Raw genomic sequence first — 16,745 nt, forward strand, 5'->3', positions numbered from 1 at the left:
TGAGGAGGGGTTTATTACCTGCTGGTCTCAGGTGAGGGAGGGGTTTATTACCTGCTGGTCTCAGGTGAGGAGGGGTTTATTACCTGCTCAGGTGAGGAGGGGTTTATTACCTGCTGGTCCTCAGGTGAGGAGGGGTTTATTACCTGCTGGTCTCAGGTGAGGAGGGAGGGGTTTATTACCTGCTCAGGTGAGGAGGGGTTTATTACCTGCTGGTCTCAGGTGAGGAGGGGTTTATTACCTGCTGGTCTCAGGTGAGGAGTGGTTTATTACCTGCTGGTCTCAGATGAGGAGGGGTTTATTACCTGTCTCAGGTGAGGAGGGGTTTATTACCTGCTGGTCTAAGGTGAGGAGGGGTTTATTACCTGCTGGGTCTCAGGTGAGGAGGGGTTTATTACCTGCTGGTCCTCAGGTGAGAAGGGGGGGGGTTATTACCTGCTGGTCTCAGGTGAGGAGGGGGTTTATTACCTGCAGGTCTCAGGTGAGGAGGGGGTTTATTACCTGCTGGTCTCAGGTGAGGAGGGGTTTATTACCTGTCTCACATGAGGAGGGGTTTAGTACCTGCTGGTCTCAGGTGAGGAGGGGGTTTATTACCTGCTGTTCTCAGGTGAGGAGGGGGTTTATTACCTGCTGGTCTCAGGTGAGGAGGGGTTTATTACCTGCTGGTCTCAGGTGAGGAGGGGTTTATTACCTGCTGGTCCTCAGGTGAGGAGGGAGGGGTTTATTACCTGCTGGTCTCAGGTGAGTAAGTAAGTAAGTAAGTAAGTAAGTAAGTAAGTAAGTAAGTAAGTAAGTAAGTAAGTAAGTAAGTAAGTAAGTAAGTAAGTAAGTAAGTAAGTAAGTAAGTAAGTAAGTAAGTAAGTAAGTATGTCATGAGGAGGGGGTTTATTACCTGCAGGTCTCAGGTGAGGGAGGGGTTTATTACCTGCAGGTCTCAGGTGAGGAGGGGTTTATTACCTGCTCAGGTGAGGAGGGGTTTATTACCTGCTCAGGTGAGGAGGGGTTTATTACCTGCAGGGTCTCAGGTGAGGAAGGGTTTATTACCTGCTGGTCTCAGGTGAGGAGGGGTTTATTACCTGCAGGGTCTCAGGTGAGGAGGGGTTTATTACCTGCTGGTCTCAGGTGAGGAGGGAGGGGTTTATTACCTGCTCAGGTGAGGAGGGGTTTATTACCTGCAGGGTCTCAGGTGAGGAGGGGTTTATTACCTGCTGGTCTCAGGTGAGGAGGGAGGGGTTTATTACCTGCTCAGGTGAGGAGGGGTTTATTACCTGCAGGGTCTCAGGTGAGGAAGGGTATATTACCTGCTGGTCTCAGGTGAGGAGGGGTTTATTACCTGCTGGGTCTCAGGTGAGGAGGGGTTTATTACCTGCTGGTCTCAGGTGAGGAGGGGTTTATTACCTGCTGGTCTCAGGTGAGGAGGAGTTTATTACCTGTCTCAGGTGAGGAGGGGTTTATTACCTGCTGGTCTCAGGTGAGGAGGGGTTTATTACCTGCTGGTCTCAGGTGAGATGGGGTTTATTACCTGCTGGTCTCAGGTGAGGAGGGGTTTATTACCTGCTGGTCCTCAGGCGAGGAGGGGTTTATTACCTGCTGGTCCTCAGGCGAGGAGGGGTTTATTACCTGCTGGTCTCAGGTGAGGAGGGGGTTTATTACCTGCTGGTCTCAGGTGAGGAGGGGTTTATTACCTGTCTCAGGTGAGGAGGGGGTTTATTACCCGCTGGTCTCAGGTGAGGAGGGGGTTTATTACCTGCTGGTCTCAGGTGAGGAGGGGTTTATTACCTGCTGGTCTCAGGTGAGGAGGGAGGGGTTTAGTACCTACTGGTCTCAGGTGAGGAGGGGGTTTATTATCTGCAGGTCTCAGGTGAGGGAGGGGTTTATTACCTGCAGGTCTCAGGTGAGGAGGGGTTTATTACCTGCTCAGGTGAGGAGGGGTTTATTACCTGCTGGTCTCAGGTGAGGAGGGGTTTATTACCTGCTGGTCTCAGGTGAGGAGGGGTTTATTACCTGCTGGTCTCAGATGAGGAGGGGTTTATTACCTGTCTCAGGTGAGGAGGGGTTTATTACCTGTCTCAGGTGAGGAGGGGTTTATTACCTGCTGGTCTCAGGTGAGGAGGGGTTTATTACCTGCTGGGTCTCAGGTGAGGAGGGGTTTATTACCTGCTGGTCTCAGGCGAGGAGGAGTTTATTACCTGCTGGTCTCAGGTGAGGAGGGGTTTATTACCTGCTGGTCCTCAGGCGAGGAGGGGTTTATTACCTGCTCAGGTGAGGAGAGGTTTATTACCTGCTGGGCCTCAGGTGAGGAGGGGTTTATTACCTGCTGGTCTCAGGTGAGGAGGGGTTTATTACCTGCTGGTCCTCAGGCGAGGGGGGGTTTATTACCTGCTCAGGTGAAGAGGGGTTTATTACCTGCTGGGCCTCAGTTGAGGAGGGGTTTATTACCTGCTGGTCTCAGGCGAGGAGGGGTTTATTACCTGCTCAGGTGAGGAGGGGTTTATTACCTGCTGGGCCTGAGGTGAGGAGGGGTTTATTACCTGCTGGTCTCAGGCGAGGAGGGGTTTATTACCTGCTGGTCTCAGGCGAGGAGGGGTTTATTACCTGCTGGTCTCAGGCGAGGAGGGAGGGGTTTATTACCTGCTGGTCTCAGGCGAGGAGGGGTTTATTACCTGCTGGTCTAAGGCGAGGAGGGGTATATCTGCTGGAGAACACCTGCTTCTGTTTGGATGAGCAGCACCCCTAATGGATATAAAGAGAGAGCAGTGCCTAATGGCACTTTACACAATAGCAATTTTCTTCCCACATAGAGTATGTTGGTTTCTTGAACCTGTAACACAAAGAAGAAACCGCGCTGTGAAGGAAGGGTACGCTGCGTTTACCACACAAGACCAAACGAGAGCAACGCGGGCATGTGGCGCGATAATCGATTCATCTCGTGTATCTTGTTTTCATGACCATTGGGATGACAACATCCTAATTTAAATTGAAACTCGATTAATCGCCCCGGGGGCCCTACTTGTGGTATTAGAATAGATTGTACCGCCATTTAAGATAAGATAAGATAAATGGTAAATGGTGCATTTACTATAGTTCTTTTATCCAAAGCACTTTACAATTTGTTCCTCACATTCACACACCGACGGCAGAGGCAACCGTGCAAGGTGCCAACCTGCTCATCAGGAGCAGTTAGGGGTTAAGTGTCTTGCTCAAGGACACTTCCACACGCTGCTCAGGAGGAGCGGGAATCGAACCGGGAATCTCCGGATTACCAGACTACTGCCCCCCCCCCCCCCCCCCGACCGATAATAGATTCCTTTATTGATCCCTTTGGGGAAATTCTGGACGTCTGCTCATCTAGAACCCTGTCTCCTGCTTACAGTTTCTAATTCCAAGAAATACCTCCTTCCTCCCCCCCCCCCCCCTGCAAAACCTAATCCAGCAAATTAGAAAATGGGGTGGTTATTATTAGTTTATGCTGAGATTAGGCCCATTCCTCCAGGAGACAGGCGGGAGAATGTCAATCTGATCTGGCCCAGACTCAGACCCGGGCTTCCCTCCCCTGCGGGACAGGAGAGCTCCATTATGGGTGGTGGGTGGGTGGTGGTGGGGCACCCAGACTACTGGGGGGCTGACACACCTTCTTTCTTCTCCGCTCTCTCTCTCGGCGCTGCTCGGATTTCCTCAGATAAGAAGGGACTAACATAACGTCGCTCCCCGGGCCTCGTAGGGGGTCATTAGGACGTAATGTGCAACAAAGAGCTGCTTATAGGGCGTGCGTGGCCGACATGAGCCGTCCTACCTTGCAGATAACCCGCCCCCCCTCCCCCCCCCCTGAAAAGACCTGTGTAATTCAATAGCCGGTCATTCTGTTACCAGCGCCATTCCCCCACCGCGGCCGATTAGAGTCGGATCCGTGCGTTTATGTCTGTCCCCGTTCCTTAGTTTTGGGCTGGCATGCAGAACCCAGGAATAATGACTGTCGATAAGAAGCACTCTTCTTTTTTTTTGCCTTTCTATTTTTCTCCCATCCCCCAATTTCTTTCGTTATGCCAATTCCCTTCCTGGTCGTTGCAGACTGTCTTTGTGCTGCCCTACTGTCGGTCTGGAGAGGGTGTAGACTACCACATGCTGCCCTACTGTCGGTCTGGGGAGGGTATAGACTACCACATGCTGCCCTACTGTCGGTCTGGGGAGGGTATAGACTATCACATGCTGCCCTACTGTCGGTCTGAAGAGGGTGTAGACTACCACATGCTGCCCTCCTGTCGGTCTGGGGAGGGTATAGACTATCACATGCTGCCCTACTGTCGGTCTGGGGAGGGTGTAGACTACCACATGCTGCCCTACTGTTGGTCTGGGGAGGGTATAGACTACTACATGCTGCCTTACTGTCGGTCTGGGGAGGGTATAGACTACTACATGCTGCCCTACTGTCGGTCTGGGGAGGGTATAGACTACTACATGCTGCCCTACTGTCGGTCTGGGGAGGGTATAGACTACTACATGCTGCCCTACTGTCGGTCTGGGGAGGGTATAGACTACCACATGCTGCCATACTGTCAGTCTGGGGAGGGTGTAGAACTAACACATGCTGCCCTACTGTTGGTCTGGGGATGGTATAGACTACTACATGCTGCCTTACTGTCGGTCTGGGGAGGGTATTGACTACTACATGCTGCCCTACTGTCGGTCTGGGGAGGGTGTAGACTATCACAGGGGCGACAGTGGCTTAGGAGGTAGAGCAGGCGTCTGTTATATTCAGGAGGTTCCCGGTTCGATTCCCGCTTCTCCCGGTCAGCGTGTCGAAGTGTCCTTGAGCAAGACACTTAAACCCCTAATTGCTCCCGATGAGCAGGTTGGCACCTTGCCTGGTTGCCTCCGCCGTCGGTGTGTGAATGTGTGAGTGAATTGGGCAAATGTGAGGAACAAAAATTGTAAAGCGCTTTGGATAAAAGCTGCTATATAAATGCACCACTTACTATTTAGTGGAATGGTTGCCGGTTCGATCCCCGGTATTAACGGTACTGCCGGAGTGCCCTTGAGCAATGGCACTTTAACCCTGCAATGTGTGCCAACCTGCTCCGTGGACGGGTATCGACAATTAGCTAACATTAGCTAAACACCGCATCTGTCCCTGTAACCAATTGTCGGAAATTGGTTTTAAGCCATAAATATTGGATCATAAATATCTTTTCTATAAAAAGACATAATTTAAAAGTGAATTGTATCCTTTTAAATGCCCTTTTAAAATGAAAAACAGTGCTTAGAAAAGTACTTGAAAGTCCTTGAATTTCATTTTGCAATGTCTGTGGGAACCCTGGGTCATGGAACAACTCCGTGTCCGCCCTACATTAGTGAGCTCATGACCCCTTCCTGCCCCAGTAGCGCTCGTCGTCCCCCGGACCAGAACTTAAGACCAAAGGTGACCGGCCTTTTTCAGTCGTAGCACCGTCCTAGACTGTAGAATCAGCTACCCTGTGAAATCAGGTCTGCTGGTAGTGTGGAGTCCTTTAAACAGGGTCTTAAAACCTTTCTATATAGTCAGGCCTTTAATTGATCATGTACGTTGTACGCGGTGTAACATTTGTATATGTGGTTGTGTTATTTGAATGAACCTTTTGTAAAGCTTATCTTACCTTACCTTACCTTACCTTCCCTCACCTTCCCTCACCTTCCCTCACCTCACCCCCCCCCCAGATTCCCGCGAGGCGTACCTGTTGGTCTCCAGCCGAAACCAGATCATACAGGACGACATCAGCACCGAGCCCAACGTGGTGCGCTCGCTGCTCCGGGACGGACGGAACATCGTGGCCCTGGACTTCGACTCGGTCACCGACCGCGTGTTCTGGTCCGACACCACCCAGGACCGGATCTGGAGCGCTCACAAGAACGGCAGCGACAGAACCGTGGTGAGTGTTACCGACCCGAACCTCACGGTCGACCCCAGATGCACGAGTTACATTTCAGAGAAAAAAACATACTTTTTACTCCTTACATTTAAAATGCAGACCTACAAAGTACAAAGTACATATCTCGCAGGTCCAACAATTTTAATTAGTATATTTGTTTCTCTGGACGAACTAATGTTAACGTTATTAATCCTGCGACCGCACTTTATTTAAAAACAGCCAATCAAATCCCCATCAATAGAAAATGAACCCGCCCATACCCATGCTGATTGGGCCTTGTGCAAGACTAGAAAGCGTGTATCTCTGATTAAACACTTGCTATCAGAAGAATTAAAGAATAGACAGTCAGAAAAAGTTTTTTTTACTTTAACTTTTTAGTACTTAAGTACATTTAAAAGTAGAAACTTTTTGACTTTTACTCAAGTGTGTTTTTAGCCAGATACTCTGACTTTTACTTGAGTAAGATTTTGAGACGGTACCCATACTTTCACTTAAGTATAATTTCTGGGTACTTTTTACACCCCTGCTATTACCCTGCTCGTACCTGTACCTCCCCTCCCCCCTCATGCTGCTATGATGCCTGAATTTCCCCCAAGGGGATCAATAAAGGAATATCTTATCTTTATCTTAGATGCATCTTCAGGGTTGTGTAAAAAGGACCCAGATCACCTCATTGCATTCCCAGCTTCACATACTTTGCATAACTTATTTCTCATCCGATGACAATTGTCTTTTCCATGCTTTGAGTGCACAGAGTGTGCGTTTTCTTGGGGGTGTTGGGGCTACCCCTTTGGTTTACACTTATGGTGCCTTTTTAACTAAGAGCAAACCTCTTCCCAATTACACAGCCCTGCTAAATATCCCATCCCACTGTATCGTTATTTTTATTCTAATTAGTGTATATACTTGACCACATCTTGCACAGTTGTACAGCCCTGGCCTATTTAAATGTGTACTTATAATTATACTATATATACTATTATGCTTCTATTTTAATTTAGTTCACATTCCATTTGATTTTATTCCACCTTTTTATTTTATTGTCTGTCCGTTAATTGGACCGAAAACGACCAAATCAAATTCCTTGTATGCAGGGGTGTAAAGTACTTGAGTAATTGTACTTCGTTACAATACTTAAGTACTGTTTTTGGGGATTTGTACTTTACTCAAGTATTATTAGGTTTGTATACTTGTACTTTTACTCAATTACATTTCAGAGAAAAAAAACATACTTTTTACTCCTTACATTTAAAATGCAGACTTACAAAGTACAAATCTCGCAAGTCCAACCATTTTAATTAGTATATTTGTTTCTCTGGACGAACTAACGTTTATGTTATTAATCCTGTGGCCGCACTTTATTTAAAAACAGCCAATCAAATCTCCATCAATGGAGAATTAACCCGCCCATACCCATGCTGATTGGTGCTTGTGCAAGACTAGAAAAAGGGGATCTTTGATTACGTAAACACCTGCTATCAGAAGAATAGTCAGAGTGACAAGCTACAGAACATGGCCACAAACGATAGTACGAGTGATGAAGACAACGAAACGGAACATTTCATTGCCCCGGAATATAAAAAAGTTTTTACTTTTACTTAAGTACATTTAAAAGTAGACACTTTTTTACTTTTACTCAAGTGTGTTTTTAGCCAGATACTCAGACTTTTACGTGAGTACGATTTTGAGACGGTACCCATACTTTCACTTAAGTATAATTTCTGTGTACTTTTTACACCCCTGCTTGTACTGTATGTGTAAACTACTTGACAATAAAGACCTTTCTGATTCTGACTCTGACTCTGATTCTGATTCTGATTCTGATTCTGATTCTGATGCTCCTGCTTCCGGGCAGATCTTCGACAGTGGCGTGACGGTGACGGAGAGTCTCGCTGTGGACTGGGTGGGCAGGAACCTGTACTGGACAGACTACGTCCTGGAGACCGTGGAGGTGTCCAGGCTGGACGGCAGCCACCGCGTCGTGCTGGTCAGCGAGAACGTCACCAACCCCCGCGGCCTGGTGCTGGACCCCAGGGACAGGTGGGGGACCCCCCCAAGGAGGGGAATGCGGTTTGCCGCCGTGTAGACCGGATCTGTGGAAGGCAGGGTATCTGCCGAGTATTAAAAACAGGGTTCGCACAAGGTCCTTGCTTAGTGCTTGATTTTGAAGGGGAAAAAAGCCAAGGCCTGGAATTCCTTGAAAACAGCTAAATGTTTAACAAGGTGCTTAAAAAGTCCTTGAAATTCAAATCAACCATTCGCATTGAAAGTTTTGTTCATCCATTATAAAATGTTTCTGAATCAAGAAATTGAATTATGAAATATTTAAAGTGTAACTAATTGTTGGAAATTGGTTTTAAGCCATAAATATTTGATCAGATTTTTTTCTATAAAAAACTGCATTTGGCGGTGGCCGGGTAGCACAGCGGACTAAGCGTCTGTCTACGACCGCAGAGACACTGGTATCGAATCCGGCTGTCAGCGGTGTCTCCGCCTTGGCCGGCCGTCATACTGACACAATTGGCGGTGTCAGCGGGAGGGAAGCCGGTGGGTGGTAATCTGGTCGTTGTAAACAGCGACTCCTACAGGTCGGTCAGGGCGCCTGCACAGCGAGGGAGGGAAATGGTGAAGGTAGTGTGACCTCCCACGCGTTACACTTCACCAATGAGAGTCCGCGCTGTCAGGTGAAAGGAGGCTGCTGGCTGTCTCCTATGTATCGGAGGAAGCATGTGATAGACTTCAGGGCTCCCTAGGTCGACCAGTGGGGGGCACATGCGTGCAACGACCAGGAAGGGGAGGGGGGAATTGGCATAACAACTAAATTGGGATGGGAGGAAAGTACAGAAAAACAGGAGGAGAAAAAGTGGATAAAAAAAAGAAAACTGCATTTGAAAGTGAATTGTATCTTTTTAAATGCCCTTTTAAAATAAAAAATGGTGCTTAGGTGAAAGTCCTTGAATTTCATTTAGCAATGTCTGTGGGAACCCTGTAAAAAGTCTTAAAAAACACCCAGCCAGGCAGCAACAAGGTATGACAGACGGGGTATCTTCGGGGTATTAAAAAGTCTTAAATTCATAATTCTCAATTTAAGGCCATACAAATTATTAGCAAGTCTTAAATTTCATTTGCACAGGTATGCCATTGGGGGGGGGGGGGGGGGGGGGGTCAGGACATGACATTATTTTTTTAGTGGGTTTGGTGGGGCTACCGGGAGCTTGGTGCATCTGGCGAGAGCTTGTATGGAATGCACAATAATTTTACTGGACCGAAATTGCTACTATAGGTCTTAAAAAGCCTTGAATGTAACTTGTTGAAACGTGCAGAGACCCTGGAAAGGGGACACTCTCATGCAGTCGCTCCTGTTGGCAGGATATCGGTGTCTAAGGATTTCCCCAAATGAAGAAACCTGACACGAGTAAAAGCCACATTTTCTGTAACGTCCGAAACCGAAGGGAAGTCACTCCATGTCCCATGTTCTGCATTTTTCCACACGTACAATAATATCGGAGGAAAAAGGATTTGTTTGAAGTGTTTGTTTGTCCAGCGACCCGACACTAGTGATCTATTGTTCCGTAGAAGTTCCTGTATGAATCTGAAGGGAACACTCTGTGTCAGCTGATACTAAACTCAGAATCTAGTTTGTAATAATTACATGAAGATCAAATTGTATTGCCTAGTCTTTCTACTATTACCCGGTCCCCGCCCATACCTGTATCTCCCCTCCCCCCTCCCCCATGCTGCTATGACGCCCGTAGTTTCCCAAGGTTATCAATAAAGGAATATCTTATATTATCTTATCTTATCTTATCTTATATTATTTTATTTTATCTTATCTTATATTATTCAAGATTCAAGATTGTTTATTGTCATGTGCACAGTTAAACAGACAGTTTGCTGTACAATGAAAACATTACTTTGCTAGTCCGCCCTTTACACAAAATCACACAATACTTTTTATTTGTATCCACTTTTTCTCCTTATTTTCCCATCCCAATTTCGTATTTCCTCTGGAAATCGTAGGGAGGATAGAAGCCTTGCATCACGTGTCCCCTCCGGTACACGAGGAGGCAGCCTGTCGCATCTTTTCACCAGACAGCGCGGACTCTCAGTGGCGAGGAGTAACGCATGGGAGGCTCACACTGCCCCCGATACTTCCTGTCTCTGCTGTGCAGGCGTCCCCCAACCGACCTGTAGGAGTCGCTGTCCACAACGTCCAATCCCCACCCATCGACTTCCACCCACTACCTCTGCCAATTGAGATAGTATGACGACTGGCCCAAGCCGGAGGCAATGCTGACAAAGGGATTCGAGACCGGAGTCTCTTGCATTGGTGACGAGCGCAATCTCCGCTGCGCCACCCAACCGCAAAATCACACAATACTTAATAAAGAAAAAATTACAATTTAAATACAAGTAAGCAATTTTTTTTTTTTTTATGTATCTTTTTTTAAGGCACAGTGAGTAACATTGCACGTTCCGATTCACCGATTCATATCTTAAGATAGGAATGAAGCATAAGGGATGGAAATGATGTTCAACATTTTGTAGTGAATGCTTAAGCTGTAAGGAGAGTGTGTGTGTGTGTTTGACATGAAAACGTCTTTTTGTTTTTGCAGCGCTCACCTGATGTTCTGGACCGACTGGGGGAGGAACCCTCGCATCGAGAAGGCCAGCATGGACGGCAAGATGAGGACCACCATCATCAGCGACAAGCTGTACTGGCCCAACGGTCTCACCGTCGACTATCCCACCAAGCTGCTCTACTTCGCCGACGCCTATCTGGACTTCATCGACTACTGCGATTACGACGGCAACAACAGGAAGCAGGTTCTGGCCAGCGATCTGGTGAGTAGTATTATGAGACTTTAAAAGAACACGCCAATATTTTGGGGGAAATTAGCTTACCGTCTTCTCCAGAGAGAGACAAGAAGATGGATACCAGTTTCCTCTCTGTGTGCGCGTTCAGTAGAAAGGAATCTGGCTGCACGTTAGCCTAGCTTAGCACAATGAATGGAAGCGGACATGGCCGGTTAGCCTTCGGGGGAGAGGTGTTAGTTGGACAATGCCCTAGGCCTAGGCTAACCCGGCCATCTCCGCTTCCAGTCATTGTGCTAAGCTAGGCTAACGTGCAGCCAGATAGTTTTCTACTGAACCGCACACTGAGAGGAAACTGGTATCTATCTTCTTGTCTCTCTCTGGAGAAGACGGTAAGCTAATTTCCCCAAATGTCGGCGTGTTCCTTTAAGTCAAATTCTCAAAATGTCAATGATACAAAATATATATATATAATATATATATTTTTTTTATACAAGCTAAAACAGCATCTTTACCCATTTGTGTTGAACGGTATGAGTAAAAAAAACACTTCTTGTCTTCTGCTGCAAGGTACTGCAACATCCCCACGCAATTACCATTTTTGAGGATTTTGTGTATTGGACCGACAGATACATCAATCGGGTGATCCGAGCCCATAAGTGGCATGGGCAGAACCAGACGGTGATGCTGTACGACCTCCCTCAGCCCATGGGCCTGGTGGCAGTACACCCAGCCCGGCAGCCACAAGGTATAACAGTAATAATAATAATTGTAGGGATGCTCGATATTGGCTTTTTTACCGATACCGATATACCGATATTGTCCAACTCTTAATTTCCGATACCGATATCAACCGATATCAACCGATACCGATATATGCAGGCCCCCCCCCCCCCCCCCCCAAAAATGGAATAATTTCAGGTAATTAAAATTACACATCTCTTGTTGTGGAATTAACACAACATTATGCATACTTTTGACAAATAAATTAAATCAGAATTTGTTCTTACTTGCTTGCCTGGGTAAATAAAGGTTATAGAAATGTTAAAAAATATATATATATATTATTTTTTGAAAACCGATACCGATATTTTCCGATATTACATTTTAATGCCGATATCGGCCGATAATAGAGGAGATCGCTAGCTATCGGCCTACGTTGAAATTTCTCCGATCTACACTTCCTGTCACATACTATGGTGGTTCAAAGTTCAGCGTTCTGAATGAATCATATCAATAATTGTTATGATTCGCGATAATAAGCTACAAAAGGTAACGTTTTTGACAAATATTGAAACACAGTCAGTTTCTCCACACTATTGTTACCATGTAGGAAGAATTAGATCTGAAATTAGTTTCAAAATGGTTACACTGTGGGGGAAATAAAATAGTACAGTCGATTACAGTAAATATCAGTATCTGTTATTATGCACGCCTGGTGATACTATATCCAAATTGAACTCGGCCATTTGAAAGATACTATATGTATATATATATAAATGTGCGAATTGGCTATAATAAGGTAATGTATAAGCATTATTCTATATTCTATAATAATATTTCAAATTGCATTGGTCCGGATGGGAGAATTCAGTACTGTATATACAGAACCTTCAGTTTGATCATCTTCCCTTTATCAATTTCCTTAGATCTTTTGTACACATGATCTCAAGAGGGTACTGAATGAGCTCAGTGGCAGTTTTTTAAGTTTGGTCATTATTATCATGGTTTTATTCACTGTCAAAGATGAAAAGAAAAATCATAATTCATATTTTCCTTTGTTTCATCACAATTTAAGCAAGCCTAGTAATAGACACAATATATCTGACACTGAGAATACATTCATTGAGGTCCATAGATGTTCCTAGATACCAAGAATATGCAAATAGCCCTTGTAGAAGTGGAGCAATATTCCATTTACCTAGGTATACATTTTATGCAGATTTTCACCTGGGGTGGAACAGGTGGTATTAAAAAGGTCTTCAAAGATCTTAAATTGAACTTGCTGAAACCCGCAGATATCCTGGAAAGAGTCAAGTCAAGTCAAGAGTTTTAATTGTCACGGCATACAAGTATACAATGAAATGCGGGTGGTCTTGCCCGCAACGATGTGCAATACAGTGTTACAACATATAATAGAATCCAATAAAAAACAACATTGTGCAATAAACAGGTAACAGGTAACATGGTGTGACATCTCGGTATCTGTACATAGTTATTTACAGAGCATATAGGACATGCTAGGTAGCTTTGGTAGTGCAATACACTGTTCCTGTTATTCTAATTTAAAGTGGCCTTTCCTTTTGGCCATAAGTGTGCGGCATGAGTGTGTGCCCGCTCATGTTAAAGTGTTAAGTGGCTGCTAGTGTGTGAGCATGCACAGCGTGCGTGTCGTGTGTGTGTTCATGTGTGCTTGTGTGTGGATAGTTCAGTGTTCTGTGGCACTCAATGTTCATTGTTCAGGGCTCTGATGGCCTGGGGGAAGAAGCTGAGCCTAAGCCGCTCTGTCCTAGTAGCTGAGGTTCGCAGGCGTCTGCCTGACCTCAGCAGCTGGAACAGGCTGTTATTGGGGTGGTGAGGGTCTTTCATTATCCTGCAGGCTCTGGATTTGCACCTCTTGTTGTATAGAACCTGCAGGGGAGGTAGTGCAATACCCGTGGTACGCTCGGCTGAGCGCACCACTCTCTGTAGGGCCTTCTTGTCTTGTGCCGTGCTGTTTCCATACCAGGCATTGATGTTTCCGGTCAAGATGCTCTCTACAGCTCCTGAGTAGAAGGACTGGAGTATCTTCCCCGATACTCTGAACTTCCTTAACTGTCTCAGGTGGTAGAGGCGCTGTTTCGCCTTCTTTACTACTGTGTCTATGTGTGTTGACCATGTCAGATCCTCTGAGATGTGGACCCCCAGGTACTTAAAGCTGCTCACCCTGTCCACGGTAGCCCCGTTAATCATCAGTGGTGTGTGTGTCTCCTGCTGTCCTCTCCTATAATCCACGATCAGCTCCTTGGTTTTACCAATGTTCAGGAGCAGGCTGTTGTCCTGGCACCAGCGTTCCAGTACCTCAACCTCCTCCCGGTAGGCCTTCTCGTCGTTGTCCGAGATCAGCCCCACCACCACTGTGTCGTCTGCGAACTTCACTACAGTGGCGGCTCTACCACTAGGGGCGCTCGGGCGCCGCCCCCCCTCAGCTCCTACCCTGGTTATATGAGAGAACAAGAAAAATAAGTTTTTAGTTTTTAGTTTTATAGCCCTATAAATAATGTTTAAAATTAATAATATTTACTCATTTTAAGTATGTTTGTGTTTCCAATGCACAATATAACGTTATTATATTAAAAAAAAAATACTCGTTTTCTTGAACAGGAAGTGACTCACCTTTCTTTTTTTTTATTCTTTTTTTGTATTTCTCGGCCCGGGCTAGACGCGATAGCGCTCTGAGTGCGCGTCACGGTTTGATCGCTGTATCACGCGCAGCCAATCAGTGCGTAACTCGTTGTGCGTTGAAATATGACTATTATGTTGGAATCCGGGCGCGATTTGAAGCGGTCTAGCCAGTAGCGTCAAGAATTTCTGTAGCCGCATTTCGCGGAGACGCTCTCTGATTGGCCGACGCCAGTATTTTTTTCCGTAGCAGAATTTCACAGAGACTATCTCTGATTGGCCGAATCCAATTTCTAATGTTCCAATTCTAGCTTATTCCTAGGTTGGTCCTCCGTTGGTGGTAGAGATTTGTGTTGTTGTGAGATGCATGCAGCTGAGCGTGTCGTGACTGCAAGTTCTTTAGACTGTTAAGCTTAGGCACTCTTTCAAAGTTGGTTAAGGTTAGAGTTTGTCTTAGAGCATGGCGATAGAACGCCAGGTAGTTTGCAGTCTGTTCGACGCGGAATGGACAAAGGAATGAAGTACTTGTGTTGTGTGACCAACTGCTAACAAGCTAACACTTGGCTAACAAGCTATATGGCGGATGCAGTCTGGACACAGTGGACAGTGGTCTGGAATACATCAACAGTGGATTATACACTTTATCAAGGCAAGCCCTGGACGTGTCAACTAAACAGTGAGTCTCTCTCTCTCTCTCGCTCTCTCTCTCTCTCTCTCTCTCTCTCTCTCTCTCTCTCTCTCTCTCTCTCTCTCTCTCTCTCTCTCTCTCTCGGATTGAAAATACGTGGATTATGGCTTGTTCAATATCGTCTATGTTTGAATGAATGAATGAATGAAAACTTTATTAACAGATTGCAGAATAGGTACAATACAGTACGGCTCAATACACACAATTGTTAAGGGGATGCAGACCAGAGAAAGACGTTTGTCTTGTTTACATCAGGGTCCCAGATTTTCGATTCATATCGATAGTTTAATAGCTAGCCTTGGCTCGTTTAACAATATGCAAAATATGTGTACAGCCCTGTACTCATACTGAAGTTATTCTTGGTATATAATAGGTCTGATTGTGTAACGAATCGATTCCACGTCGCGCTGTGTGTGAGAGAGAGAAGGAGAGAGGGAGAGATCTGCGTGTGTTTGGAGACGGAGCGAGTTTTGTTTCTAACTTTTCTATTTATATATTGTGTTTCAAGTTGTGAATTAGACTATACTTTATTTGACTGGTTGTGTGTTGTTGTAGTAACAGCTGAGCGACTCGTTCATAAGAGCCGATTCATTGCCGTGAGCATGAGTCGAATCGCTCACGTCTTGCCATGAGTCGGTTGCGTGGTACTGTACATGTTTGCAAAATGTTTGGTATAGCGCCCCTAGTGGCGAAGCATCCACGAGCCGCCACTGCTTCACTATGGAGTTGGAGCTGAACTTGGCCAGAGGTATCCACAACTGAAAGGAGATACAGTAGTAGACGGTACTCTCTCAAAATAATGAATGATCTTACAGTATGTACAGCTGAGATACGAGAAGAGACAGCACTACAGTAGCTAGTAGTAACTGTGTCTTTATTCAGCAGTCCGTCCCAGAGACCGTCAGCTGACGCTTCGCTGACCAGGTTCCTTCCCACCTCAGTGTTTTTGTTTTGAGGCGAACATCTCCGCCGCTGCGTTCAGGAACATAAACAAACTGCAGGACCGGGGTCCGCGGTCAGGTTTCAGTCGGGCACACAGTGGGCCCAGCAGCTCGTAGGTCAGCTAAGAGAGGAAATATTTGGCTCCGGAAATTAAGCATATTAATATTGTATTGCCAAAGCACAAAGGTTCCACTGTGTTTCTGAAATGAAATCTTCAGAGTTTACCCCAGAGGTCCTATACCCGAGGAGATGGCTCCTGTTTACTCTGGTGTGTGTGTGCGTGCATGTGTGTGTGTGTGTGTGTGTGTGTGTGTGTGTGTGTGTGTGTGTGTGTGTGTGTGTGTGTGTGTGTGTGTGTGTGTGTGTGTGTGTGTGTGTGTGTGTGTGTGTGTGTGTGTGTGTGTGTGTGTGTGTGTGTGTGTACACGTCTGTCTGCCTGTTTGTGTATGTGTATCTACAAGGGCGTAGGTTTGGTTTCAGGGGGGGGGGGGCATTTTAATTGAATAATTAAATAATTAATTTATTGAATTTCCTGCATTCTGGTGAACTTTTATGAGAGGCACATCTGCACGGTTGAGATGGTCCTGTAGGGGTGTCTGTCTGATGGTACGGTCCTGTAGGGGTGTCTGTCTGATGGTACGGCCCTGTAGGGGTGTCTGTCTGATGGTACGGTCCTGTAGGGGTGTCTGTCTGATGGTACGGTCCTGTAGGGGTGTCTGTCTGATGGTACGGCCCTGTAGGGGTGTCTGTCTGATGGTACGGACCTGTAGAGGTGTCTGTCTGATGTACGGTCCTGTAGGGGTGTCTGTCTGATGGTACGGTCCTGTAGGGGTGTCTGTCTGATGGTACGGTCCTGTAGGGGTGTCTGTCTGATGGTACGGTCCTGTAGGGGTGTCTGTCTGATGGGTACGGTCCTGTAGGGGTGTCTGTCTGATGGTACGGTCCTGTAGGGGTGTCTGTCTGATGGTACGGCCCTGTAGGGGTGTCTGTCTGATGGTACGGTCCTGTAGGGGTGTCTG

At 46.3% G+C, this 16,745-nt stretch overlaps 1 protein-coding gene across 1 annotated transcript in view; it reads left to right on the forward strand.

Annotated features, from left to right (window-relative positions):
• lrp2a (low density lipoprotein receptor-related protein 2a) overlaps nucleotides 1-16,745 on the forward strand; it is a gene marked incomplete at its 5' end in the record, with an annotated part of 335,411 nt that overhangs the window by 130,501 nt on the left and 188,165 nt on the right. The window contains 4 exon segments of the mRNA XM_084314359.1: nucleotides 5,689-5,900; nucleotides 7,756-7,940; nucleotides 10,517-10,745; nucleotides 11,286-11,463. Of these exon segments, the coding sequence (XP_084170485.1) occupies nucleotides 5,689-5,900; nucleotides 7,756-7,940; nucleotides 10,517-10,745; nucleotides 11,286-11,463 (804 nt within the window).

Source organism: Notolepis coatsorum (assembly GCF_963971535.1).
Source record: "Notolepis coatsorum genome assembly, chromosome: 5".
In the NCBI taxonomy this organism is placed as follows: domain Eukaryota; kingdom Metazoa; phylum Chordata; class Actinopteri; order Aulopiformes; family Paralepididae; genus Notolepis; species Notolepis coatsorum.